This window comes from Ascidia mentula, chromosome 1 (assembly GCF_947561715.1).
Source record: "Ascidia mentula chromosome 1, kaAscMent1.1, whole genome shotgun sequence".
NCBI lineage: Eukaryota > Metazoa > Chordata > Ascidiacea > Phlebobranchia > Ascidiidae > Ascidia > Ascidia mentula.
The window spans coordinates 5,787,326-5,811,032 of NC_138566.1; the positions used below are offsets into that span (position 1 = coordinate 5,787,326).

General features: G+C 37.2%; 3 protein-coding genes and 3 non-coding genes across 8 annotated transcripts in view; 1 reads left to right on the forward strand and 5 right to left on the reverse strand.

The window, feature by feature from the left end:
• Positions 1-550: 550 nt before the first annotated feature.
• On the reverse strand, positions 551-13,028 carry LOC145894723 (anoctamin-7-like). 2 transcript variants are annotated; one of them, XM_082983380.1, is made up of 22 exons: positions 12,816-13,028; positions 12,598-12,709; positions 12,205-12,377; positions 11,899-12,006; positions 11,557-11,693; positions 9,943-10,055; positions 9,550-9,641; positions 9,279-9,414; positions 8,833-8,923; positions 8,307-8,464; positions 7,012-7,232; positions 6,802-6,900; positions 6,457-6,559; positions 5,922-6,033; positions 5,603-5,755; positions 5,281-5,414; positions 4,513-4,718; positions 4,000-4,120; positions 3,706-3,812; positions 3,314-3,445; positions 2,713-2,795; positions 1,796-1,907 (listed from the first exon to the last, which is right to left on the reverse strand). In XM_082983380.1, the coding sequence occupies exons 1-21, from the start codon at positions 12,909-12,911 to the stop codon at positions 2,751-2,753; spliced, it is 2,649 nt and encodes an 882-aa protein (XP_082839506.1). In that variant the 5' UTR covers positions 12,912-13,028; the 3' UTR covers positions 1,796-1,907; positions 2,713-2,750. The 2 variants fall into 2 exon arrangements, with proteins under 2 accessions (XP_082839499.1, XP_082839506.1); XM_082983373.1 differs by lacking the exon at positions 2,713-2,795 and having other exon boundaries at positions 551-1,907.
• Positions 13,029-14,435: 1,407 nt separating this feature from the next.
• Positions 14,436-14,506, reverse strand: Trnag-gcc (transfer RNA glycine (anticodon GCC)). Its single transcript has one exon. It is a non-coding gene; the product is annotated as a tRNA-Gly (tRNA).
• Positions 14,507-14,509: 3 nt separating this feature from the next.
• Trnae-uuc (transfer RNA glutamic acid (anticodon UUC)) lies at positions 14,510-14,581 on the reverse strand. The gene has a single exon. It is a non-coding gene; the product is annotated as a tRNA-Glu (tRNA).
• A 1,723-nt stretch (positions 14,582-16,304) lies between these two features.
• On the reverse strand, positions 16,305-16,376 carry Trnae-uuc (transfer RNA glutamic acid (anticodon UUC)). Its single transcript has one exon. It is a non-coding gene; the product is annotated as a tRNA-Glu (tRNA).
• Positions 16,377-16,469: 93 nt separating this feature from the next.
• LOC145894961 (E3 ubiquitin-protein transferase MAEA-like) lies at positions 16,470-20,235 on the forward strand. The gene is made up of 9 exons (XM_082983688.1): positions 16,470-16,740; positions 17,001-17,186; positions 17,544-17,612; positions 17,706-17,840; positions 18,009-18,208; positions 18,273-18,330; positions 18,588-18,772; positions 18,976-19,165; positions 19,719-20,235. The coding sequence occupies exons 1-9, from the start codon at positions 16,687-16,689 to the stop codon at positions 19,812-19,814; spliced, it is 1,173 nt and encodes a 390-aa protein (XP_082839814.1). The 5' UTR covers positions 16,470-16,686; the 3' UTR covers positions 19,815-20,235.
• A 1,826-nt stretch (positions 20,236-22,061) lies between these two features.
• Positions 22,062-23,707, reverse strand: part of LOC145913578 (transcription elongation regulator 1-like) — a 32,075-nt gene continuing 30,429 nt past the window's right edge. For both annotated transcript variants that reach the window (XM_083001307.1, XM_083001299.1), the window contains exons 18-21: positions 23,554-23,654; positions 23,332-23,494; positions 22,885-22,985; positions 22,062-22,453 (exon numbers count right to left, since the gene is read on the reverse strand). In XM_083001307.1, coding sequence (XP_082857433.1) covers positions 22,252-22,453; positions 22,885-22,985; positions 23,332-23,494; positions 23,554-23,654 — 567 coding nt within the window. In that variant the 3' untranslated portion in view covers positions 22,062-22,251. The remainder of the gene's footprint in view (positions 22,454-22,884; positions 22,986-23,331; positions 23,495-23,553; positions 23,655-23,707) is intronic.

Here is a 23,707-nt window from a genome sequence, read left to right on the forward strand (position 1 = left end):
GACCCATATACCAAGAAAAAAAACCTGATCGGGATTCGTGCCCAGGATATCCTGAGTTCAAATCCCGGTGCAGTCAAAAAAAAAAAAAAAAAAAAAATTAGAACCTTAACACGACATCAACTAAAAGTCACCTAGATTTCAAAAAAAAAGAAGTGCGATGAAACGAAGTCTGGTCCGCATTTCTTGTTTCCGTGTCAAAACTGCTGGTCTTTGACGCGAGGGTGATTTGATCCAATTGTCCTCGAACCATTGTGGTTTGAAACACAGCCACCTCAAACTTGTGTGCTGACAGGATTATAAATTTTCGATTCAAGCTTCATTCATGTAAAAATGTTTCGAGTACCAGCAGCATACACCCTGCGTGAACCCCAGGATAATTCTTGAACTAGGTCAAGAAAAATGGTTTGGAGTAGCTACATCGTTAAATATAACAGCAGGTGGAGAGAATTGAATGTCAGTTTTTTAGGATAAACTTACAGTACAACACTACCAGAAAATGAATTTGATAATTTTGTTACAACACATTGAAGCAAGTAGAAATAAGTACAAGTACAATGGAGAATATTTGTATTTGCCATGAAGAAATTGTTAAGACGCGACTCAAAAGACATAAGACTGTGTATAAGGCGTTAGCACATAAGCACTGCAAGTATACGACAACAAATGAATTGTCCAGACGAGGTTTAAACAGTTTTTCTCTAAGTAATACACTGGAATTGTGTAACAGTACGCAGTCGCAATCACAGTAATAAACTATACATTGCACAACTGGTGATCTAAAAAGATAAGCAAACATGCAGCGACAAAGTTTACTTGAGATTTTGAAAATATGGTTTGTCTATCAGACACACAACAAGATGTTGGATAACTAAATATGAAACAAGTGCGAATCCTTCTCCGAAAAAACAACAAAAGTCAGTGGGAACTTGGGGATAATCTATTGCTGTTGTACGATGTAAACACAAAGGTAAACAAAGAAGAACCCTTACTCTTTCATCGGGACAAGACGATAATAGGTAAAACGACATAAGGCTTAAATGCTGAGATCGTTATGTTGTGAAGGTAATGGATGCTGTGTGGTGGGAATGTTGATTGCAGTGCATATAGAAAAACGAAGGACACAAGCACAAAAAGCACAAGCAAGTTTGATGAATTGGTAAATTGATGGCTTTGTAGAATTGACAGGGTTTATACGTATTTGTTCGCAAGACTCTCACCAACAGTGGTAGATAAAGTATAACACGTTGTGTTGTGCATATTGCGCTGGTTGGTTTGTTCTTGTATCAGAGCATTGACGATGGTTGCGCAGACTCGACGTAAACTTTTCTTTAAAATTGGAATAATGCCCGTTCCAAAAATTATTCTTTAGGTTTCGACTTACTTCGACTTCTTCTTGTCGCTAGATGGCGCCTTCGCGCAGGCGAGCCGTCCCTTTTTCCTTCGTCCGATGACGAAACTTCAGGGGAACGAAGGAGCCGGGATGGCACTGGTGAAAGACGCCGAGGTCCTGATGCTGTAGCGCCGGAATCGGAGTCCACAGAACCGGCATCCGAAAGATGGGGACTTGAAGTTGTCGCAGAAAACTTTACCGTTGGTTTCTCCTGATTGGTCGGTTGGCGATCACGTGGAACTGTGGGCGATGAAACAGAACCGCCCTGTGTTGGACCCTGAAGGTGAGGCGAAGGACCGAACATCGAGCTTTTCAATTTTTCGGGGTCTGTTTCATCGTGTGGGGGATTGTCGCTAAGATAATCGACTTCGCTGATTGGTGGAAGACCACTGGAAGATCCGCCGACAAACTTTTTCTTCAGTTGATTTAAGGGCGATAAAGTGGCTGTCAGGGTCGGGTTTTGCTTGTTATAGAATGAATCTTGCGACAGGGACCGATGATAGAGCTTCATCACCTCCTGTATTAAATTTATGTTATAGTATTGTTTTCTCTTCTGGCCAGCAGGGTAGGGGATGTGAACCCATAAATTAGGTCAATTTTATCACACATTTATCAGTGGTGTAAACATCTGTTTGTTCGTTATCAGCTAGCAAACATCTCCACCCCAATACACCACCAAATAATACACACTTCAATAGCAATAAAGAAATATGTACACGTAATAAGTTAACCTGCTGTATTTGATCTAAAAAGGGTATATTTTTTCCTTCGTGGGGTTTTAGATGTTACAGTTCGATTTACCAAACCAGTTCTCTTAGTACACAGTAAAAAGTTGTTTGCCTAATGTTTTTTTTTTGCATACTTTACCTTGCGGTTATATAGTTTGTGACCTTAAATCAAGGTTTTGCAACTTAGACCCCTAAAGGTCCACAGTGGCCTATTAAGGGAGTACACAAAAAAAAAACTATTTTTGCTGTTTTATTGAAAGATCAGCGATGAATTTTATTTGGTTCGAATTGAACTTAAAAAAGTGTCAACAAGCTTTAACAATTTGTCCTGCTTAATTGGGAGACATTATTAGAAATAAGGTCTTCAAACGTATGATGGAAAAATATTATTGCGTTTTACCAAATAGGCTTGGTGGTCCACAGACCCAAACTACTTGAGCAACCCTAAAACAAAACAGCTGCGAAAAACTTGTCCCCAAACTTAACATGCTCAAAGTTGATCAAATATCGAACACAAAATTAGTCGAACAAAAACCGACACACCCAAGCAAAATAACGAGCATAAAATCAAGTACAATTATGTTGTTAAGTTACCTTCACGTCCGTGTTTATTTACAATGAGGAATAAAGAATCAAGCGGCTCGTTCGTTTTCGGCCAAACCTTCTCTTTGTCTTCTCTACAATGTTGATTAGAGCATGCAAGATCATTAGAATAAATCAATTCGCAATAGAATTGCAGTCACAGAGTGCCACAAAATCAACTGAAAAAGTCTCTTAGAATTGCTTAAGTTGGTATTGAACATAAAAGAGTTATTGATTTCTGAAAACAATCATGAGTTACTAAAATATTTTTTGACATATTATTTTCAAAGACAGTCTGATTTAAAATACTTTGACACACACAGGTGATCAATCAGTGACCACAAAAACAGCACACGGCAAACTTGAATCTCAGGTTATATACATTAGCGTACTTACAGGGGTAAAATAATACCCGGCCATTTTTTACGTCACCAAATAATTAAATTCGTGTGTATCGCGTTGCAACACAACAAAATCATAGTTTTGGGTTAACTTGTTAGTATGATGCCAGGGTGAAACCTACATGCATTTCCGGTTTTCAGTTTAGCATTTTGAATGTTGAAGAAGTAGGATTTGACAAAAGAAACTGAAAATGAGAGAGCGCAGTGCTTACCATGCTGGTGTCTCTGTTGTCAGCCAGCGCCTGTTTAGCGAGATATTGTTCCCTCTTTATTTTCATTTGCAAGCTTTCCGGCACATCCGGGACACTCCAGTCGATCATGCGACCGATAAAGAAAACCACGTGCTGGAATGTAATCACATTATGTCGGTGAACCGTTCTGGATTTTTGGTGAAATAAAGCTTGCATTTGAAAAGATGAAATGCTTATTCTAATACATAATATGACGAAATTTAAACTACTATTGTGAATGTTGGCACGTCTATTGCGAACATATGGATAATCCGGCGACCCATAATTAGGTAGCGACCCACGATTTGTGTACATCTGCAGTATATACTGCAGGAAACCATGAGGTATATTTAAAAACATTATATTGTTCCTACCTCAAATACAATCACAAAAGCGAGTTTACACGCCAGTAGCTGGTAGTAGTAGAGTGTGTGATGACCCTCTCTATTCCTAAAAGCCTTGTACCTGCATTGACCCAGACCTAAAAACAAGAATTTTAAAGTATACAGAATAAAATAGTAACACTGAACACATAGAAGATTTTCCAGTGAATAAAACAAATCGTTTGCTTTAAAAATTAGACTTAGCAGGTAATACAGCGCACATTTACCACGAAAATTCTCGGAATGTTGCGAAATGATTTTCCTTAGTTAGCTGCAGATACTCACCAGAGCTGTATGGAGCGTAGGCCAGGGTGAAGTTAACGTAGTGGTCCAAAGTGCCGTCACCCTCGACGTATTTATATAACAACCTCGGGATGAACTCGGATGTAAAAGCAATAAGAAACCCCTGTGACAGTGTAAACGTTGTGGTTGACCAAAAAAGTTAAAGATGCCAACATGAATATTTAATGCTAGTCTTATAAGAACACTACACATGCCACAAATGTCACCTAGATCTCTTTCAAGATAACGCTGTTACAGCCGTAAAAGGATTAGATACGAAATGTTTTTCCATTTGTCAATTTGCCTCATCCACATCGAATTATACGTTTTACCCTGGCTATAAATTTATCGAATATAAAGTTCTAATACTAAAATGGCGAACGATTGCAATCCACAACGGCATAAATTTAGGTTAAAACTTTAAAAAAAGGTCAGCACATTTCAAAAGGCAATATTACAGTCACACGATACAGGTCTGACAGCCATAAACCACAAAAAAAACCATAACAAACTCACATTTGTGATGACGGCGATTTGGACGAGGGCATCGAGAATGTCGTACCAGATCCCGATGTTTTCTGCACGTTGGGCAACCGGTCTCCTCGACTCACACACAAGTTTGCTCGCGTCAAGTCGGATCTCGATCCAGTTGTTAAGAAGTGCGAAGAGTGGAGCAAGTGGGAAGGCGGCCACGAAAATTGTGATGAACCCGAACTGGAGCACTGGCGTAACGGAAGTTTGTTATTACACATACGGTCGCATTTTATATCAGCATGTTTTTTTTATAGAATAATCATACAGATGCTGAGAGAAGTGCTCATTGTTTCGACCTGTAAGTTCTCATTAGTACAGCTAGTGACTCTGGTTGTAGACGAGCTTTTAAACCAGAAGGCATAGAACTTTCTACCATGTCTTACTTTTCAGTCAACGTCAATCCATTGGGGACTCTTAACCAGGTGTCAAACAATGAGGACGCGCTGTGGCCAAACGACTGCTTGGTATCTAATAGTGCTAGGCTCGGCCTCGGGTGTCACCCAAATCATATATAAACAATAGAGCCTTACAGGTCGAAACAGTCTGGATTGCTGTCTGCAGCTCAATATGAAGATAGATTTTTTATCAGAAAACTTTTCCCCCAAAAAATTGGCAATATATTTTCAATATTTGAGAAAGGATAAGAAAGATCCATTGAAAACCTTTTCACAGGCGGACGAAAAAAATAGCTCCCCAAATTTTTTGATATGATTGATTTATTGCGCAATCACTGACGTAATCAAAGCTCACCCATTTCTAGATACTCGTCGAAGAGTCCTGGAAATTCGACCAGTTTGTTGTAATCGCGTTCCCACGGCGTTCGACTTTTCATGTGACCTTTCGTCTTCTTTAGTTTGCGCTGCTGCCACCATTGCTGCAATTTGCTGAGTACAACATACAGTTTTTAATTTTTTATTGGATATAAACATTTTACAAACACGCTTCATTCGGATCGTCACCAGAAAAACTTTACAAAAACTTACCGCCTTTTTTTGATATTGCTGATGTTTCACATGCAGCACATATATTGGGTACAAAGAGGAGATTTTTTTTGTTACTGCAAAAATCTTACGGTATTACGAGTTCCTGGACGTTGTTGATCGCCTGTTTCCCCACCATAATAACAAACAACTGCTGGGCAAGTTCTATGAGGCATCCACCACTTCCACACGTTTCATTGCGAATTCCAAACATAGTTTTGTAATGACCCGGATAACCAACCAACCTAAATACAAACTGTTGTATTGGATAGTAGCTAAAATGCATGGATTTAACGCAGAAATTTTATATGCATATTTCAAAATTCGGCCAAGGAAAAACCTTTATGCCAATTTTCATGAAAAGATTTTAAAAACTGACGCAAAAACATGATAACTCGGAGGAACACCTACTTTCCTTTGAAAAAGGCAACGTAGTAGATGGAGGAGTAATAATTCACGAATTGGAAAATGAAGACTTTTAAAGTGAGGGCGTTCTCGTAACTGGTCTGGGTTCGATGCATCTCTAAAAAAAATATACTGTTTACCACATTATAAAAGCAACTACACCCAAATGAATGTCACAAATTTCGGGAAATCATCGCAAGTTAGGTTCGTTTTTATTTTTTAGTCTTCTTGGTAAACTGCGGGTTCCCTTTTTAATGCATAAGGTGCAGGGGCCAGATATGGTCAAATCCGAAGACCTTATTACGATGCTGGGTTGACACAATGAAGTGTGTGGGGCTTTGTTTGAAGTATTAGGATATATTAGCTTGACCATGATTTTAACACTGCTAAACATGCCAAGCAGTTTATTTCGTAAGTCATACAATGATTAGATAGTAATGGGTGCATGTTTAAGTAGATATGATGGCAAATCAGTAATGAAGTCATTCATTTAACAGACAACAACTTCAGTGCGAACATAGTCAAAGGTTAAATGTCTTACCCCATTTCGTCAACCACTCAGCAACTGCCGTGTACACATTCGACATCAACATGATAAGAATAAGATTGATGAATGCCCCAGTCATGGATGTCATTGTAGACGACTAAAAATGACAGTAATTATGTTACTTTACTTTTTTACAAGCTAACAAGCAATCATGTTACTTTTTTTACAGACAGATACAAGAGTAAATTCAAAAACTGCAAGAAAACAAATACAAATGTACATTGAAGTATCTTTTAAATGAAATGGAAAAACACCATCTAAGCTTTAAAAAACAAAGCCACAAAAATGCAGTTTTTAATAAAAAAGTGCAGAATATAACCTACAAAAAATGCATATTACCTCTCCATGCAGCAACTTGATTCTGCTGTGAACCATAACAACTGCTATGATGCACTTGTAAAGAATGACAGAAACCACAAAAATGATCACCACTGACAGCTGGAAATAAAAATGAGACCCAGTTTTGCAACAAGTTGCACTTACTTTTACACATGGAAATCATAACAAAAATTATCAGTAATATTATAAAAAAAATGTTTGAAGACTTGCCATGATAAGCAGAATGGCAAAACCAGTGAGCATTCGTCTGAGTCTCTGCTTGGGTGGAAAGTGAGGTTCCATGATCCCCGTGATGGGGTTCGTTTCTAACATGGGAGCTCGAGCGCAATAATCCGGTCGAGGTTTCTCTTCCTCCTCCTCAAAACCGATCGCCTCCCAGTGGTGAGCTATGTTTGCACTCTTGCGCTTCCAAAACTCAAGAAAGAAGACAGCTGAAAAGTCGAGGAAAGGATGTTGTGATGGTTTAGGCAACAAAAAACACTTGATAGTATTGAAAAAGGAACTTACCCCCATAATGTAAACCCTGTCAACGAAATTTTTTTTGACTTTAACCCAGAGTTTGTTGAATACCATTTGAATAAACACATTGCACATTTAAAGCAAATTTTCTGATAAACTACAGTCAATTTACTCAAGATAGAAAAAAAAATACCAGATAACAAGCATTTGCAAATGTTGCTCAATGATAACAATACACTTTTGGCTTTTACTCTATCTTTGCATACTTGCACAATGCAAGTTAGAAAAATATTCGATTTAAAGAAATATAAGTCTCAGTCCCAAACATATGGCAAACTATCAGTCATGGCAGGTTAGAAGTAATTTGAAAGGAAACACTAAGGAAACAAGTCAAGGAAGCTACTTATCCAGCTTCAAGCATCTCACAATAAAGACTATGGATTCAATTAATCAAGTTAGGATAAATCCACTTTTTTTCTCATGATATTTTATTTACCAGCCAAATTGTTGTGCAGCGTTTTATGCCAGGCATAAACACAAAAATATTAATAAACTATTGGGCAACAATTTCCTGAATTGTCTAATGGCTCACTACAAACATATACTCATTTTCCTTTGTACGCAATTTGGTCATTTGGTCAAGAAAAGGTAATTTTATGAACAACATCACCATTGTAAGAACGCTCTCAAATGTTAAAATCAATTTTTTATGAGATGGGTTACCTTTGGACAGAAGCAAAAGAGCCACCCATTATCATGATTTAAATTTTGTGCCTCAACAAAAAGCCCTCCTCATTCTTATTAATTATTGATGAAACAAGACTATTTTGGAAAAACTAAGGAAAGGTAATCTCGTTGAATGTTTCTTGTGGATTTGAATGCTTAAACATGAGCTTTTCCCCAAGTATTGAATTGCTCAACTGTTGTCAGTGCCATTAGTGCAATTAGTACAATCAGATCAGTTAAAGCAAAACATGTGATGAATAAGCTTTGTACAAAATCCAACATTACACTTGTTCAAAACATGAAAAGTTTCATACACATACCCCAAAAAGCCATAATTGTGGCAAATACCACAGTTCCAGTGTTGTCGAATAGAAAGGAAAGCTTCGACATGAGGCAAGTTTTACTCAACGCCCATTCTTTGCACGTGTCACATTGTGGACACATCATGAAATTATTTCCACTCTGACAAACTTCTTTCCTGAAAAGAATAGTTTTATTCACGATCTAAAACATAGATGAATAAAAAAGATGTTCCTAAAAGTAAAATGGATTGAAAACATTTGTCCCATAAGCAAAACCAAACATATTGTCATATTTCTAAGATGGCATGTATTGCTTGCAATGTACATAAACACTTCAATTTAGTGTTTCATGCTTTTGTATGATAAGACAGACAGGACCACTTGGCTGCTTTGCCTGCAAACCTAAGCATTTCAATGTACAGTGATATGCAAATGTTTTTGGCGTAATATTTTATTCTTATCCATAATATCTGTCTATGCGATATGTTAAACACCAGTAGCTATCAGGCCAGACACGTGCTTGGAATAAGGATTTATGACTTACGCTTCCTCGTTGGAGTTTATACCAATTAGACTTCCGAGAAAAACAATAAACCCCAACACTGCAACAGGAAGAAGCCACGCTGTGTAAAATCCTGTCAATACAATTAGGTTAAAAAATTGAGAGTGAATAAAAACAGCTTGTTTCCTTTGAAAAAATATGAGCAAAATAATAGCAGTAATAATGTTAAACAACTGCTTTATGCCCACAGAATATTGGCAGTAAAAAGTTAAATAAATTATACAATAAGGCATATCAGTCTTGACGCTAAAATTTACTTTCCTGGTATTATATTTTATTTAATAGTGCCAATAACAGAAGAATGCAAATTACATAAAGCAAATTACAAGATGTTGATTTTGTTTTAGCTAAATTATTACTTTTTTTGGTTTAAAACTTTCAAAACTCAACAATGCGTATATTTATGTTTGATACCCAAGTAAGCTTACCCAACCAAGCAAAATAAATTCCAATCTTCTCCCCAAAATAATCCTTTATGTGGTCGAGGGGTTGATATTTGTACCATCGACCCCACCGAGCCCAGTATTCATACAACACCTGACGTTTGTTTAATTTTGTTGGGTCCTGTGTCAAAAAAACTTTCCCAGCTTCTTTTTATACATGATTACAAAAACTAAGTTGATAAAGTTTTATAGAATTTATAGAAAAGGACCTCACAAAACAGACTCATACACAAATCAAACTTGCAATGACACTTACAATTTCTTCTAATGGTTCTTTCAGCTTGTATTGGCCATCATGAAGGGGGAAAGCTGCTGTGAACACTTCATCAGATAACAAGCGCTCAATTCCTGCTCAACGTAAAATGAAAGATTTAAACAAAAATAACATTGCACGTTTAATCTGATTTACCAAGAAAGGGAAAATGACCGGGAGACATATTTCTGGACACACTTAACAGGCTACTTCAGGTAAGGTTAGGTGGGAAAGTTGTAAAAAGGAATACTTTAACCGATCCCATTTGGCCATTGAAACACTTTGTAAGTTTAAGACAACTGGTTTGATTTTTTTTAAAATAACCACATGTGGGCACAGTTTGAATTAAAAACCAAAAGTTTCAGTGAAGTTAGTGAGACAACAAATATAATCAACCTTGTTCTGCCCTTCGCTTTTTTCCAAACAATGTGGTTTGAAGTATTTCCCAAACAATGCGACTTCTGTCTGTGTTTGAAAAATAGGTGTCTTGGTCGTCGATTCCAAGAAAGCTAGAGCAAAACATGGCAATTTAGGCAACTTAAATCATACCACTAACAAAGTGCAAAAACAACATAGAAAATTTCAGTGCGGAAAAAAATGGTGAATCATTTTTTAAGCACTTTTTGGGACTGGAGAAATGATTTCCAAACACTTTCCAGTGTGAGGAACTAAGAAATCAATGCTGCCATCATAACATAATGTAAGTTAATGGAATTTTAATATAAATTTGAAGTATGTGATGAGTCTGTAACTGTTGATATTATGTGGGTGAGAAGAGTTGCCTGCCACAAAAGGTTGCACCATTTCTATTGCTAATATAGACAATGTGTGGGCAATAAATCATATTAGGTAATGTCATATATGGGCAACGGGGTAAGTATCCTTAATTAACAAAAATTCCAATGCATTAATTACAGATGTTTGTAAACATGTCGAAAAAATCATAACAGTTGCCCCAAAAAATCCAGATTTAATAGACGCAATTTATCAAGCAACTTATTTGCTGGTGGAACTTAAGCTTGTGTCATAACCCTTCCACCCACAGTTTCCTCATAATGCCAGACAGGCCCAATATAGCCAGAGGAGATATGCCCATTCATATCCTGTTAGGTAATAAAAACAATCGCTTATCTGAACACATTGTTGGTAACAAAGTAAAATATGTGAGCAGTTAATTGTTTAATATCTTTTAGCAATACTAGATGCCACAAAGAGCAAAATAATTTGGATTTTGTTTGTTTAATAAAGTGATTGGTCATGTTTGCATCTAAAAAAATGTCTTGTTAGTTTCAGTTTTACAAAAATCATTACAAACAAATACAACAAAGAAATTTGTTTCAAAACACAAAAAAACATCATTTCCACTCCATCCTTACATTTTTGGTAAAAAAAAAATTTCCACCAATAATCAAGCAAAAGAACACCAAGCTAAAGCATTATACTATAAGAAGCAAAAAAAACACTTTCAATATGATTAATGGCTTTTGTCAAGAATATCCGGAGGAACGTAAGTGCATGGGTGTTGCTATGACCCATTGTGCCTAAACTGACACTAAAAACAAAATGAGGCATGATGCCTACATGAAAGTACTGCATGAAACTTACATTTAACGTGTTCTACAACATAATTACAATATTCTATGAAATATATGCATCACCAAGTTATGCAATTGGTGTTTTGACATCCAACCAGAAAAATTTAATTCTTTACTATTTAAGGGTGGTCTGTGGGCACCTTGGGCCAGCCACAAAACTGTTTCAGCGAAAGCAGGCATGAAAATTTAGGCTTGCCACACCAATTGTGATCCATAGCAGTCTGACAAAACAACATATGCTACATATAATGAATCCCCCCTAAAACATTATATAAAACCGTTCTATGATATATTTGAAACAACCAAGAATTAAGTTTTCTGGTGTGCCATGTGGGTTGCAAAAAAATCACTTCAACTAATTAAATAATAAATTTAAATCCTTTTTTACACACAATGTATCGCACTTTCTACTTACTTGGATTGTTTCGATTTTCGAAAAGTGCAAGTGAAAAACAGTTTGGGTTTATTAGGAACATCGATATTCATGTGGTTCGGCATTCTCAGCTTGCTCAGGATCCTCCCCGACCATTGATGACTTCGATATTCACGTAACTAGATTGAAAACATCATGTTTGACACACACCACAAGCACTGACTTAGTTACAGTCAACAATTCTGTCAGTAATTTATTAGTAAGAAGTACCAATATGCACCAATAAAATACAACACAGGAATTTTTTTAATTATGCACCAAAATAGTTGTTCGCTAACGTATGCTAAATACAGGTTGGTGCATTATAGGAATCCACAGATTTACCTGAAGTGGAGCTCTGATGTTTAATTCTTCTGCGTAGTATATCAACAAATGCCATGGACAGTTAAGCTTTAAATAGTAGACGACTTTTTCGGGTAACGCAACCCTTTCCTAACAAAATACAAGAAAGTTCTATAAAAATAACATTATTGAACTTTTCAATGTTTTAAAACTTCAATAGGATTTAGGAAAGTAATAATTTTACAACAACTATATATGTTACACAAAAATGTACAATGGTTTTTACATGAACAAATAAATAAGTCAAATTATAATAACAAGGAATATTGTCACATGCAAAGGTTTTACCTCTTCAATTTCTAGACCTTGTCGTTGCAAATGTTTGATGAATTTGTTTCTCCATTTGCAGAGAAGTTCTTGCTTGTTTTTTTTTCTTTTTCTCTCAGTTATTTCCTTCTCGGTTAAACGACGATCTTGCGATTTCTTTTTCTTAATTTCCACTTCATAAACCAACACAAAATCTGAAACACATAAATTTTATTATCAGACACGTTTGTTTGAGCAAATCAAATCATGCTATGTGTTACTGAAAAAGGCACAAAAACTTATTTGGAAAAATTATTTCGTTTATTTCTTCACAAAAAATTAAAACAAAAATTTGCCATAGCTATTTTACACATTACCCTCTTATGAATTGGAACAAAGTCAGGTATTATATGTTCAGTAATACACGGCATATACCTATTTTAGTTTTTTCATCATCAAAGTAGTTTCCCAATTTTATTTGATCATCCTTGAAAACATTTTCTGAGTCCAAATTACTTTCATGCTGATCTTCCCCATCTACATGGCCCTGAAATATTTTTGTTACATGCAAATTATTGTGTTTTTTTTAATTCAAAATGGAGTTCAAAATGTGTTCAAAACCTATTGAAATATTAGCAAAACATCTAACTCACTTGTTCCACATCTGTGACATTTAATATCGGTATGGTTTCTTCCCTTGAAGTTGAAGGTTCGGAAAAACTTTTGAATTGTGCTTTCAACCTTTCCATTTCGATCCATAAGATGTCTTTGAAATGATATTGCAAAATATTCTAAATGCGCAAATCCGTTTAACTGGCTTATTGTGATTTGCAAACACCAATTAAACTGCAAACAGAGGTCTTCAAGCTAACGCCTAAATGATCTGCTCTGTGTCACCCAACCTTCGCACCCAGCGTGCGCATATGTTTTCGTGTTTACTCAACCGTAAAGCTGGTGTGCAACAGACCGTGCAAATGCCGGTGCAATGAAATTGACCGTTGTCATTCTATGGGGAAAGTTTGTTTTGTTACGTTGCGCAACCAAGACCAAGATTAACGATTGCCATTCTGGCGTCTCTAAGCAGCATTTCAAGAAAGGGTTTCGGAACATTCAAATGTATTCCTCTTGATTATAAGAACATTTTTTTTAGAATTTAGATGAAAGGAATGTTCTGTAATCTAGATTAAAAGAACATAGAAAATATAATCAGATTCAAATAATACTGTATTAAAAAATGCTATAAACGGTGAATTGCACATTACCCCGTACTAAAATCTGTTTTCCAACAAAATTACTTCAAACATGAACATTTTTTGCGTTGGGGGTGGAGTAACCTTTAAAGAAGTGCCAAAACAAAGGCAGGTGATTCTGTGAACACAGATCAAGACATGGTCAAATTTCGTACGGGGCAAATCTGACACGTTTGGTATTTTGCTCAAAAACATTAGGGACAGCAAGCGGTGGGTCGCGACACAATTTTGGATCAACAGACTCTTACATTTTGAGTCGGTAAAAAAAAACAAATACACTTTATACACTTTGGTCAAGTTTTCTTGTACTTAAAATTGCCAACGATCCAATGTATACGTTTCTTTGTCGTTTGCACTTTGTTTTACTCGTATCATAGTTATATTGTGTTGAGTGAAACTGGCTCTGATCAGGGTCGCGAAACATTTTACATATGTCTTATGGGTCGCGCCAAATAGTATTTGCGGACCCCTAGTTCATATTGCAGTGTAATACAGTGGTATGTTACCAGGCCTAATAATTATTATAAATACGAAAATTGGGGTTTATCAAGTGTAGCTATATTCCCAACTGGCCGCGGACTCGTGAACACACTCGGCGAACTCACAGGGAGAGTGCCGGATTAACAATTAGCCCCTTGTCTCCCTCTTGTGGAAGCCTATAATCGCGAATAAATACAAAGTTAAGGTATTTAATTGTGCTCTACAAGGAAATTTGGAAGTTACTGCCGTGCTTAGTAATGTTACGATGTCGCTTCCGATAACCTTACCAGGAAATAGAGAAACCGACAAGGTATCTGCACGTCTCAAGATCATTTTACAAAGACACAAGGGTCAAGTTTTAGTGTGGTTGTTGACGTTTTGCCAATGCCAAGCCATGCAGTATTAACAAGCCGCAGTCTTACGTCAATAGTTTTAGCATATATCGATTAATAACAGATATCTATATTTGAGGTTAGAAAAAATAACACTTTGCAGATTATGAAAATTGTTTTGAATGCAGTTGACGATAAGAAGAAAAAAGATTGCATTGGCCGGGAATCGAACCCGGGCCCCCCGCGTGGCAGGCGAGGATTCTACCACTGAACCACCAATGCAAACACCAACACCGGGAATCGAACCCGGGCCGCCTGGGTGAAAGCCAGGAATCCTAACCACTAGACCATGTAGGCGTACGTACATCGAGCATAAAAAATGCGACTAAGAAGCAGCGTTAAAGTAAACAGAGCATTTCTCCACACAGTGTCAGCTGATAAATTTTCTGTAAGTGGAGAGACTGTGACCTAGATTTGCCCACCGCATGCTTGAATGGAATAGTCGCACTCGCCTGTTTACCCTGTCCTAGCAAAACGCTAACTGTTGTAAGTAACGCTGCCCAGTCCCGGAACTGGAATTTAGAATCTTTGTTGGTCTTTGTGAAGTCATCTGTGTAAGAATTGTCAGCTAACCTCCGCAAAAGGTGATTGTGATCTTATCATGTCGACTTCAAGTGGGATGGACCTTAAAGTGCAAGAATATGGGACTCTTAAGGTATTTTTAAATGTCGGGCTTTTTGTGTAGTTACGAAAAATGTTTACAAACTACAAAAACTGTGTTTTATTATTGCAATAAACAATTGTTCTACACATGTAGCCTACAAATTTCTGTTAATTCACCTATTTAAAAGCCCAACTGTGTATTGATATAATTTTGGCACTTAACATTTGCATAATATATGTGCATTGTCCTGTTCATTTTCAAATTTAAAAGTGTAACTTTAATTTGATGTTCATTTTTCTGACAGGTGCCGTATGAACTGTTAAACAAGCGTTTTCGATCGGCACAAAAAACCATTGACAGGGAGTTCCACAGTTTAGCAAGTGCCCTAAATGAGATTGAAAAATGCATGGAATCTGGTAATGCAACAAATGGATCAATGGTAGTCATGCTTAATGGAGTTGCGGAGAAACTGAGCTCAATGAAACGAAAGGTTAAAACTATTTGTTTTGTTTAACCAAGAGCCTTTATGTTTTATCGACATAGCTTTCAGATTTTATTGTCCAAATTCAGTGCAAACTGAAATCCTATTTTGTCCACATATGCCATGTCAACTAGGTATCATAATAATTTATTGTAAATCGCTGATTCAAAATGTGCCATTTTTTTGTATTAGTGTATTAATTTTTTAAACATTTTACATATGTCTTATGGGTCTCGCCAAATAGTATTTGCGGACCCCTGGTTCATATTGCAGTGTAATACAGTGGTATGTTACCAGGCCTAATAATTATTATAAATACGAAAATTTGGTTTATCAAGTGTAGATATATTCCCAACTGGCCGCGGACTCATGAAAACACTCGGCGAACTCATAGGTACAGTGCCGGATTAACCAGCATTAGGCGAACGAGGTACGTGCCTTTCGGCCGGAAAATGCTCCTTGCCTCTCTCTTGCGGAAGCCTATGATCGCGAATAAATATAAAGTTAAGGTATTTAATTGTGCTCTACAAGGGAATTTGGAAGTTATTGCGGAGCTTAGTAATGTCGCTTCCGATAACCTTACCAGAAAATAGAGAAACCGACGAGGTATCTGCGTTGAAACTTATGTGGGGAGGAACACGTCGCAAGATCATTTTACAACGACACAAGGGTCAAGTTTTAGTGTGGTTGTTGACGCTTTGCCAATGCCAAGCCATGCAGGAAAAATAAACAAGCCGCAGCCGTTGCAGTTTAACTTGACGTACTGCACAATTGAACAATTTGAATACGATGCTAACAGTTTTAGCAAAATCGATTATTAACAGATATCTATGTTTGAAGCTGGGAAAAATAACCTCTTGCGGATTATGAAAATTTTTTTAATTGATGAGAAAAAAGATTGCGGATTCTACCACTGAACCACCAATGCAAAAACCTTCCTACACCGGGAATCGAACCCGGGCCGCCTGGGTGAAAGCCAGGAATCCTAACCACTAGACCATGTAGGAGGACGCATATCGAGTGTAAAAAATGCGACTAAGAAGCAGCGTTAAAGTAAACAGAGCATTTCTCCACACAGTGTCAGCTGATAAATTTTCTGTAAGTGGAGAGACTCTGTCTCTGACCTAGATTTGCCCACCGCATGCTTGAATGGAATAGGTCGCATTCGCCTGTTTACCCTGTCCTAGCAAACGCTAACTGTTGTAAGTAACGCTGCCTTGTCCCGGAACTGGAATTTAGAATCTTTGTTGGTCTTTGTGAAGTCATCTGTGTAAGAGTTGTCAGCTAACCTCTACAAAAGGTGATTGTGATCTTATCATGTCGACTTCAAGTGGGATGGACCTTAAAGTGCAAGAATATGGGACTCTTAAGGTATTTTGAAATGTCGGGCTTTTTGTGTAGTTACGAAAAATGTTTACAACCTATAAAAACTGTGTTTTATTATTGCAATAAACAATTGTTCTACATACGTAGCCTACACATTTCTGTTAATTGTGTTAACACCTATTTAAAAGCCTAACTGTGTATTGATATAATTTTGGCACTTAACATTTGTATAATATATGTGCATTGTCCTGTTCATTTTCAAATTTAAAAGTGTAACTTTAATTTGATGTTCATTTTTCTGACAGGTGCCGTATGAACTGTTAAACAAGCGTTTCCGATCGGCACAAAAAACCATTGACAGGGAGTTCCACAGTTTAGCAAGTGCTCTAAATGAGATTGAAAAATGCATGGAATCTGGTAATGCAACAAATGGATCAATGGCAGTCATGCTTAATGGAGTTGCGGAGAAACTCAGCTCAATGAAACGAAAGGTTAAAACTATTTGTTTTGTTTAACCAAGAGCCTTTATGTTTTATCGACATAGCTTTCAGATTTTATTGTCCAAATTCAGTGCACACTGAAATCCTATTTTGTCCACATATGCCACGTAAACTAGGTATCATGATAATTTATTGTACCATTTTTTGCAATAGTGTATTAATTTTTAGATAATTCTTTTACTGTAATTTGCATGAAGAACTATAATGTACTTTAGCCACAGGAAATGACAACACAGTTGTGTTTGACAAAACAGTTCACAAACAATCTTTGACAGTCTTAGTTATCCATAAAGTTTCCAAAAATGCTGATTTCGGGTAAATTATTCACAATTTACTTGTTTTTTTTAGGCTGCTGATGCCATAGAATTGGAAGAAGCTAGTGCCAAGCTCTGCAAAAGAAGAATTGAACACCTGAAGGTATAATATGTGTACTGTATGTTTACTGTACATAAATGCCTATACTGCAGTTGATGTCATTTCCTGATATATCCTGTTGTGTATTATTTTAAGGAACATGCCAGTCCTATTCCGAGTGTAGTGGAAAAATGGAAGAAAACAAGGTTTGACAGAATGGTCGTCGATCATCTTCTACGGTGTGGATTTTACGACAGTGCTCTAAAACTTGCAAATGAATCAAATATAACAGTAAGGGAACAGTTGATCAATGCATGTACCAAATGGTAAAGTTAAAATAAAATAGACAAACATTATTTTTTAGAAGTTTGTTTATTGTCTATTTCATTTTAAGAGCTGAATATTCCAGCGCCTTTCTTCATACATGTGTAAAGTATGATAGAGTTTGAACTTTCACAGGACCTCGTCAACACTGAAGTTTTTGTAACAGCTTGGGAGGTGGAGCTAACTTTAGACAAACAAGAGTGTGATAAATGTCTTGCTTGGTGCCACGACAATCGTTCACGTCTGCGCAAACTTAATAGCAACCTTGAATTCAACTTGCATGTGCAGCAGTTTATTGAACTCATTCGTAAAAACAGACGAATTGATGCAGTAAGGTAACGTGTACCACATTTTGAATGATTTTCTCCCAGTGGGTAAAATGTTGTTTTTGTTGTGTAGCCACGCAAGAAAATTTTTTGCAGCTGTTGAAAAAACTCGTCTACCTGAAGTGAAACAGGTTGGTTACATAAACATGTAACTACTGATTCCTATGTAATCCGCACATAACATTTATTGTAAAACGACTAGTTTTTATGTAAAATTGCGAAAATTAACCTTTCTAAGTGTAAAACTTGAAAAATTGTATTTGGAAATACAAAGAATTTCTGCTTTTGTTTTCACAAAAAATAATGAAAACGTTTGATAGTATCATACTAATGTGTTTTAAAAACAGTAATTGTAGTTTGGCTGTTGTTACTTTTAAACTCTGTTTAGGTCATGGGCCTGTTAGCTTTTACTGCGGATACTCATATTTCTCCATACAAAAGTCTTTTCTCCACTGCACGATGGCAAAGTTTAAAAGAGCAATTCAGATATGAAAACTACAGGCTCTATCAACTTGGTGATGTTTCTGTTTTCCAAGTCACTCTTCAAGCTGGTCTGGCTGGTCTAAAAACCCAGTATCCTTGTTGTTCTATGATGGATATTGGCCTTTACATTACAACAAAATGATAAAGAGTTAAAGCTTTGTGTAGCGATCTATTATAAACAAATCTTTTGATAATGTATGTGAAAAAATGATTTTATAACCAAACTTTAAACAACCTTTGTAACCGAAAAGATATTAAAGTGAACATAAACCCTTAACCCCCCAACAAAACAGCCGTTGCTACAATGAAGAAACAAAATCCCCAGACTGTCCAGTTTGTCTGCCTCTCTTCAATGAACTTGCCAAACCTTTGCCATACGCTCACTGTGCCCAATCCCGACTGATTTGCTCCATCACAGGCAAGCTTATGAACGAACACAATCACCCAATGATGTTGCCAAATGGATATGTTTATGGTGAAAAGGTATGTTGTATTTACGTGTTGTGATGTACATATAAAACACTGGAGTGTCCACCGACAGGGATGACCAACATGCTGTTTCCTATGCACCAATTTGTTTTTTAATTGAATTCAGGTGCACCAGAACTTTCACCCCCTTTCATTCAATTATAGCATGGTAATTTTACATTCAAAGAACACACCATTAGGTTCACAGGCTTCACAGCCCAGACATTGCAGCCTGGCTGGATCAGCCACTTTTTTCTTGACAAGTTTGAAATCAAGCTCCTGGTGGGGTTTGAACTAGTGACCCTGGGCTAACCAGGCCCAACGCTATGCTTTTACGGGGTATATTGTGACCAAGGTACACTGGTGCGCTTCAACTTGTCAGGCAACCTTCACATATACATAGGGTATCTATATTACTATAAACACACCACTAGATATATGTGGCCTCAATTTCTGATGCTTTTTCTGGAAAACTGACATTATTATTTATTGCAGGCCAGCGTTTTCAAAACCGTAAAAAAATGTATTACTTTCGTTCCCCACAAAAAATATTTTATGTCAATTTCAGGGACTTGCTCTCATAGCGGAAGGTGGTTGGGTAATTTGCCCGAAGACCAAAAGTCGCTACAATCTAAGCAGCGCCGAAAAGTTGTACGTCATGTGAATTTTACCAGCCAATAGAATATCGCTGAAACGTTTGAGTGCTATTCCATTTTCCAAATGTTTTTTAATGCGTTTTCCCTCCTTATCACATACAAATATTCATTGCAATTCATTGATCATAATAACATTTTGCACTGACGCAAGCAACATTATTAGTGACTTAACAATGACAGAAGTTCCGCTAAGTGTGGTTTTATTCTGCTAGTAAGACAACCTGCGTACAACGTTCTCCAATTAACCAGTGTACGCAAATTTGTGCCTGTATTCCCATACTTGCATCTTTTGAAAGTTCCAATTAGAATGTTCAACTCAAAAGACTAGATGGCCACAGCCGTTTTGTTTGACTTCTCCATTGCGTTGCATGCTAACCAGTTGCTGGCTATAAAGTCTATGCACGAGAATACAACAACACCTTCAATATATTTAAAGCCTTTTTCGTGTTTGTTTGTAGTTGTGTTGCAGAAAAAGCTGTATTTTTCTGCAGAAATGCGTCAGAAGTGTTAAATTGCATAAACGGCTGCCTATAATGCAAGCTCAATGATATTCTGTCACTTAATTCTTGCACAAAATAGCTACATAGACACAACTATTCACTTTATCTCTAGTGTACCACTTTATAAAGACCTGCAGCGTTCAATAGGTTCACTCGGCTGCTATAACTAAAACTAAGTCTGCTATGCGTGTTCTTGTTGTTGACTACTAAATGGACTCCGTGAGCAGACTTATTTAATTATTTGAAAGTCACGTTGCAATATCAGGTGGCGCGAATTGTGCCAAGCGCGTTAGTGATTGAGCGAGTAACTGCTGTGTTATTGTTAGTTGGGTAAATGTTAAAGTGAATGTTGCGTGCGAAAACAAAGACAATTGAATTAGGTTAATGAGCAGTTTCATGGTTCAACCAGCCATAGCAACCCTAGCTAAAAGAGTCGAAGGATTTCTCCTAAAGGGACGTCAGTCGTGCTTTGGGAAGGTCTAAGGCAGTGCTTCCCAACCTTTTTCAGTTCGCAACCCACTTTTAATGCAAGTTTTATTGTGCGACCCACAATGAGACATGACCAAACGATGTTATGTAATGATAATGCAATAATTTCGTGATCTAATAGAAAACTGTAACATATAACATATGCTTCGCGACCCACCTGAAATAGCTTCGCGACCCACTGGTTGGCAAGCACTGGTCTAAGGTATTCCGACATGATTGACTGAAAATCGTATCTTTGTGACCTTGCAAGGTGCCAGGTCCCTTAACTGCGCCGCGCCTATGCTGTGCATGGAGGACTTTCGAAGTAGACACAATGTTAAGGCGAACTTCCACAATTTACCATTAAGTAACGACAAAGAGGTATTTCAAACTAAGGAACCCCTTCCTGAAAAAAAATGAACATAACACAAAAAGGCATAATGACAGAACCACAAAGAAATGGCGTTTACTTGCATAGCACAATTTCATAGACAAAACATGCTTTACGGCAGTTCGGCTTTAAACATATAATGACTTATTTATATTGGGTTAAGACTTACAAGATACAATTACAGTACCGGGTTAAAATTGGTGCTTAGTCATTACGTCCACATCGTTTCTTGCATTCGTCGTGGCAATGGAGCGACCGAAGGATCATTTTCTGCGATCCATCACGAAATTCATTTCTAAACAAGCAAAATTTCTCGAGAACAATACAATAGCATATTACCCTACCAGATCAATGTAAGGAACAAACCAACCTGATACAACAAACAGCGTTTAACACGTTCGCTTGGCTACCATTGCTGAAACTGAAGTTTGCTTTGCGTGTTCTTGTTGTAGGCTACTAAATGGTCTCTGTGTGCAGCAGGCTTATTTATTTAATAGCAAGACACGTTGCAATATCAGGTGGCGTAGCCTAACTTTAAATTGTCCCAAGTGTGTTAGTGACTGAGCGAGTAAATGCTATTGTTAGCTAGTTTAGTGCCAGAAAATCGGAAGTGCAAACGGTTAACACGTATTTGTAGAGTCAGATGCCAAAAGGCTGTGAGAGTTCGACAGAAATTCCAAACTCCGTCTGCATCATTGTGTAAAGAATTAGTTGGGAAACATGCGCGATGCTACAAACAGTTGGCAAAATCCATACCAAAAATTGAAAGGGATTTTCCGTCTTAATGTGGACTCCTCCGATTACGATTAAACTGCTTGAAGCCCTTCGAAGGTTTGTATACAAACCCTAATATATCAGGACTGTTCCATTCACTCGTAATAGAAGCATTTTTTTTATTCAACGACGAACAACGACCATTTGACGAAAGGGTGGCTTGACACGACGGTGAAAAATACCTACTACTACCAAGGTAAGCAATAAAATGGGGGGACGTTTTTACGAGATCGAGTTTCAGATCAACTTTAACTCACAATTCAAAGCTGCTCAAAACAATATGATTGTTAATGATTTGATTCCATATTGCCTTCACTTCATCCCCCTTCTGGAGGGCTCGGAAGCAGTTGGGGGAGGGGGAGGCCCCTTCCTGTGAAGATCGTCGATGAAGGTTCGAAGCAAACTATCGCGTTCCGACTTGATGCAATCGAGAACGAGGTAACGTTTGTCGTTTTCCAGAACTGATACGATCTCCTTCATGTGCGATGGATTGGACTTGAGAGTGTCCCTTGTTCTGAGGATTGTTTCAGGTTTAAAGTTTTTTTTTTATTTGTCAAAGTTTTATCAGAAGTAGCAACCTTAAAAAATTTATTGACTTGGCGGACAACAAATGAAAGTTTTAATATTTTTGAAACGTCTTGCTTTCTTTATGGCCAACAAAGACCCTGTAGCAGATTTAACAAAAATTCCTGCAAGTAATCCTAAGTCGATAGTTTGAAGTTGTCTAGATATACATGTATTTCATGCATTTCGATATCGCCAAAAACACAAACGCAGTTTTTAAAAAAAAGTTTTTAAACTGCGTTTATTTTGTTTAAAGCGGCGACATGAACAACGTCACAAACAAACGACTTCGAATTACTTACAGGACTTCGCGATCATCATTTTTAAACACCAGTTTTTTCTAGCTCTTGACAATTTCTAGACATTTATTGTCTATCTTACTTGTGGTTTAACGTCTTGCATTCCCTCAGCAGATCGCGGAAGCTCCCTTTGGCGTCCACTAACTTATCTTTCATGAAATCTTCAAACTCCCGTTCGCGTTTCTGGAATACACGGGAAATAATGTCAATTTTTGGTAACTTACAAATTATCCCTAGTATGTAATGTGAGCAAACCAAGACTATGCCCCGACGATCACTGTCACTTCCGCGAAATAACAGACAGTCGCACTTGCTTTATATATAAGAAACGGCCTGGTATAATACAGGAAAACATACAAGTGAAATAACATTAATTTTAAAGGAAAAATGTCATAAAGTGTGGTTAGGTATTAAAAATTACTCACACATCAGCGTTGTCGCACTAATAGCATTAATTTATCGTCAGCCACTTTAGTGAGTTATTTTGGCTACGTTTTCGAACTTCTACAAACAAGCACACTAAACCGACCCTGTCGCTCGAAGAGAATTTAACGTATCTTGGATCTTCTTTGATCAATCTCCTCACATCTTTCCAACGGGATGTGAGGGTTATTGAGCTCGTCTCATCCAGCAACTGCTTGAAACTACTCCTTTTCTTCTTGTTCAAAGATTCCAAATGACTGGTGAAATATCTGCGCCGAAAATACAATCATTACCAACGTGTGTATGATTTCTATGGAGGAATCACAACCTTTCTTTCTCGTCTCTGGACAGCAGGGATGCTAAATCCCATCTCCCGTCTTTCTTCAACGCACGACGAACGTCGGACCAGGACTGGTCTGTGTTACGCACCTTTACAAGATAGAAAAAGTTTTGGCCAGACCACATTTACTTCACATGTGTAT

Coding starts and splice junctions, on each gene's coding strand:
- LOC145894723 (XM_082983373.1), bottom strand. CDS start 12,911: ATGGAAAGGTTGAAAGCACAATTCAAAAGTTTTTCCGAACCTTCAACT. Junction 6,034..6,456: donor TGAGTGGTTGACGAAATGGG/GTAAGACATTTA, acceptor TATTTTTTTTAG/AGATGCATCGAACCCAGACC. Junction 1,908..3,313: donor ACAACAGAGACACCAGCATG/GTAAGCACTGCG, acceptor AATTTAATACAG/GAGGTGATGAAGCTCTATCA.
- LOC145894961 (XM_082983688.1), top strand. CDS start 16,687: ATGTCGACTTCAAGTGGGATGGACCTTAAAGTGCAAGAATATGGGACT. Junction 16,741..17,000: donor AAGAATATGGGACTCTTAAG/GTATTTTGAAAT, acceptor TTTTTCTGACAG/GTGCCGTATGAACTGTTAAA. Junction 19,166..19,718: donor GATATGTTTATGGTGAAAAG/GTATGTTGTATT, acceptor TGTCAATTTCAG/GGACTTGCTCTCATAGCGGA.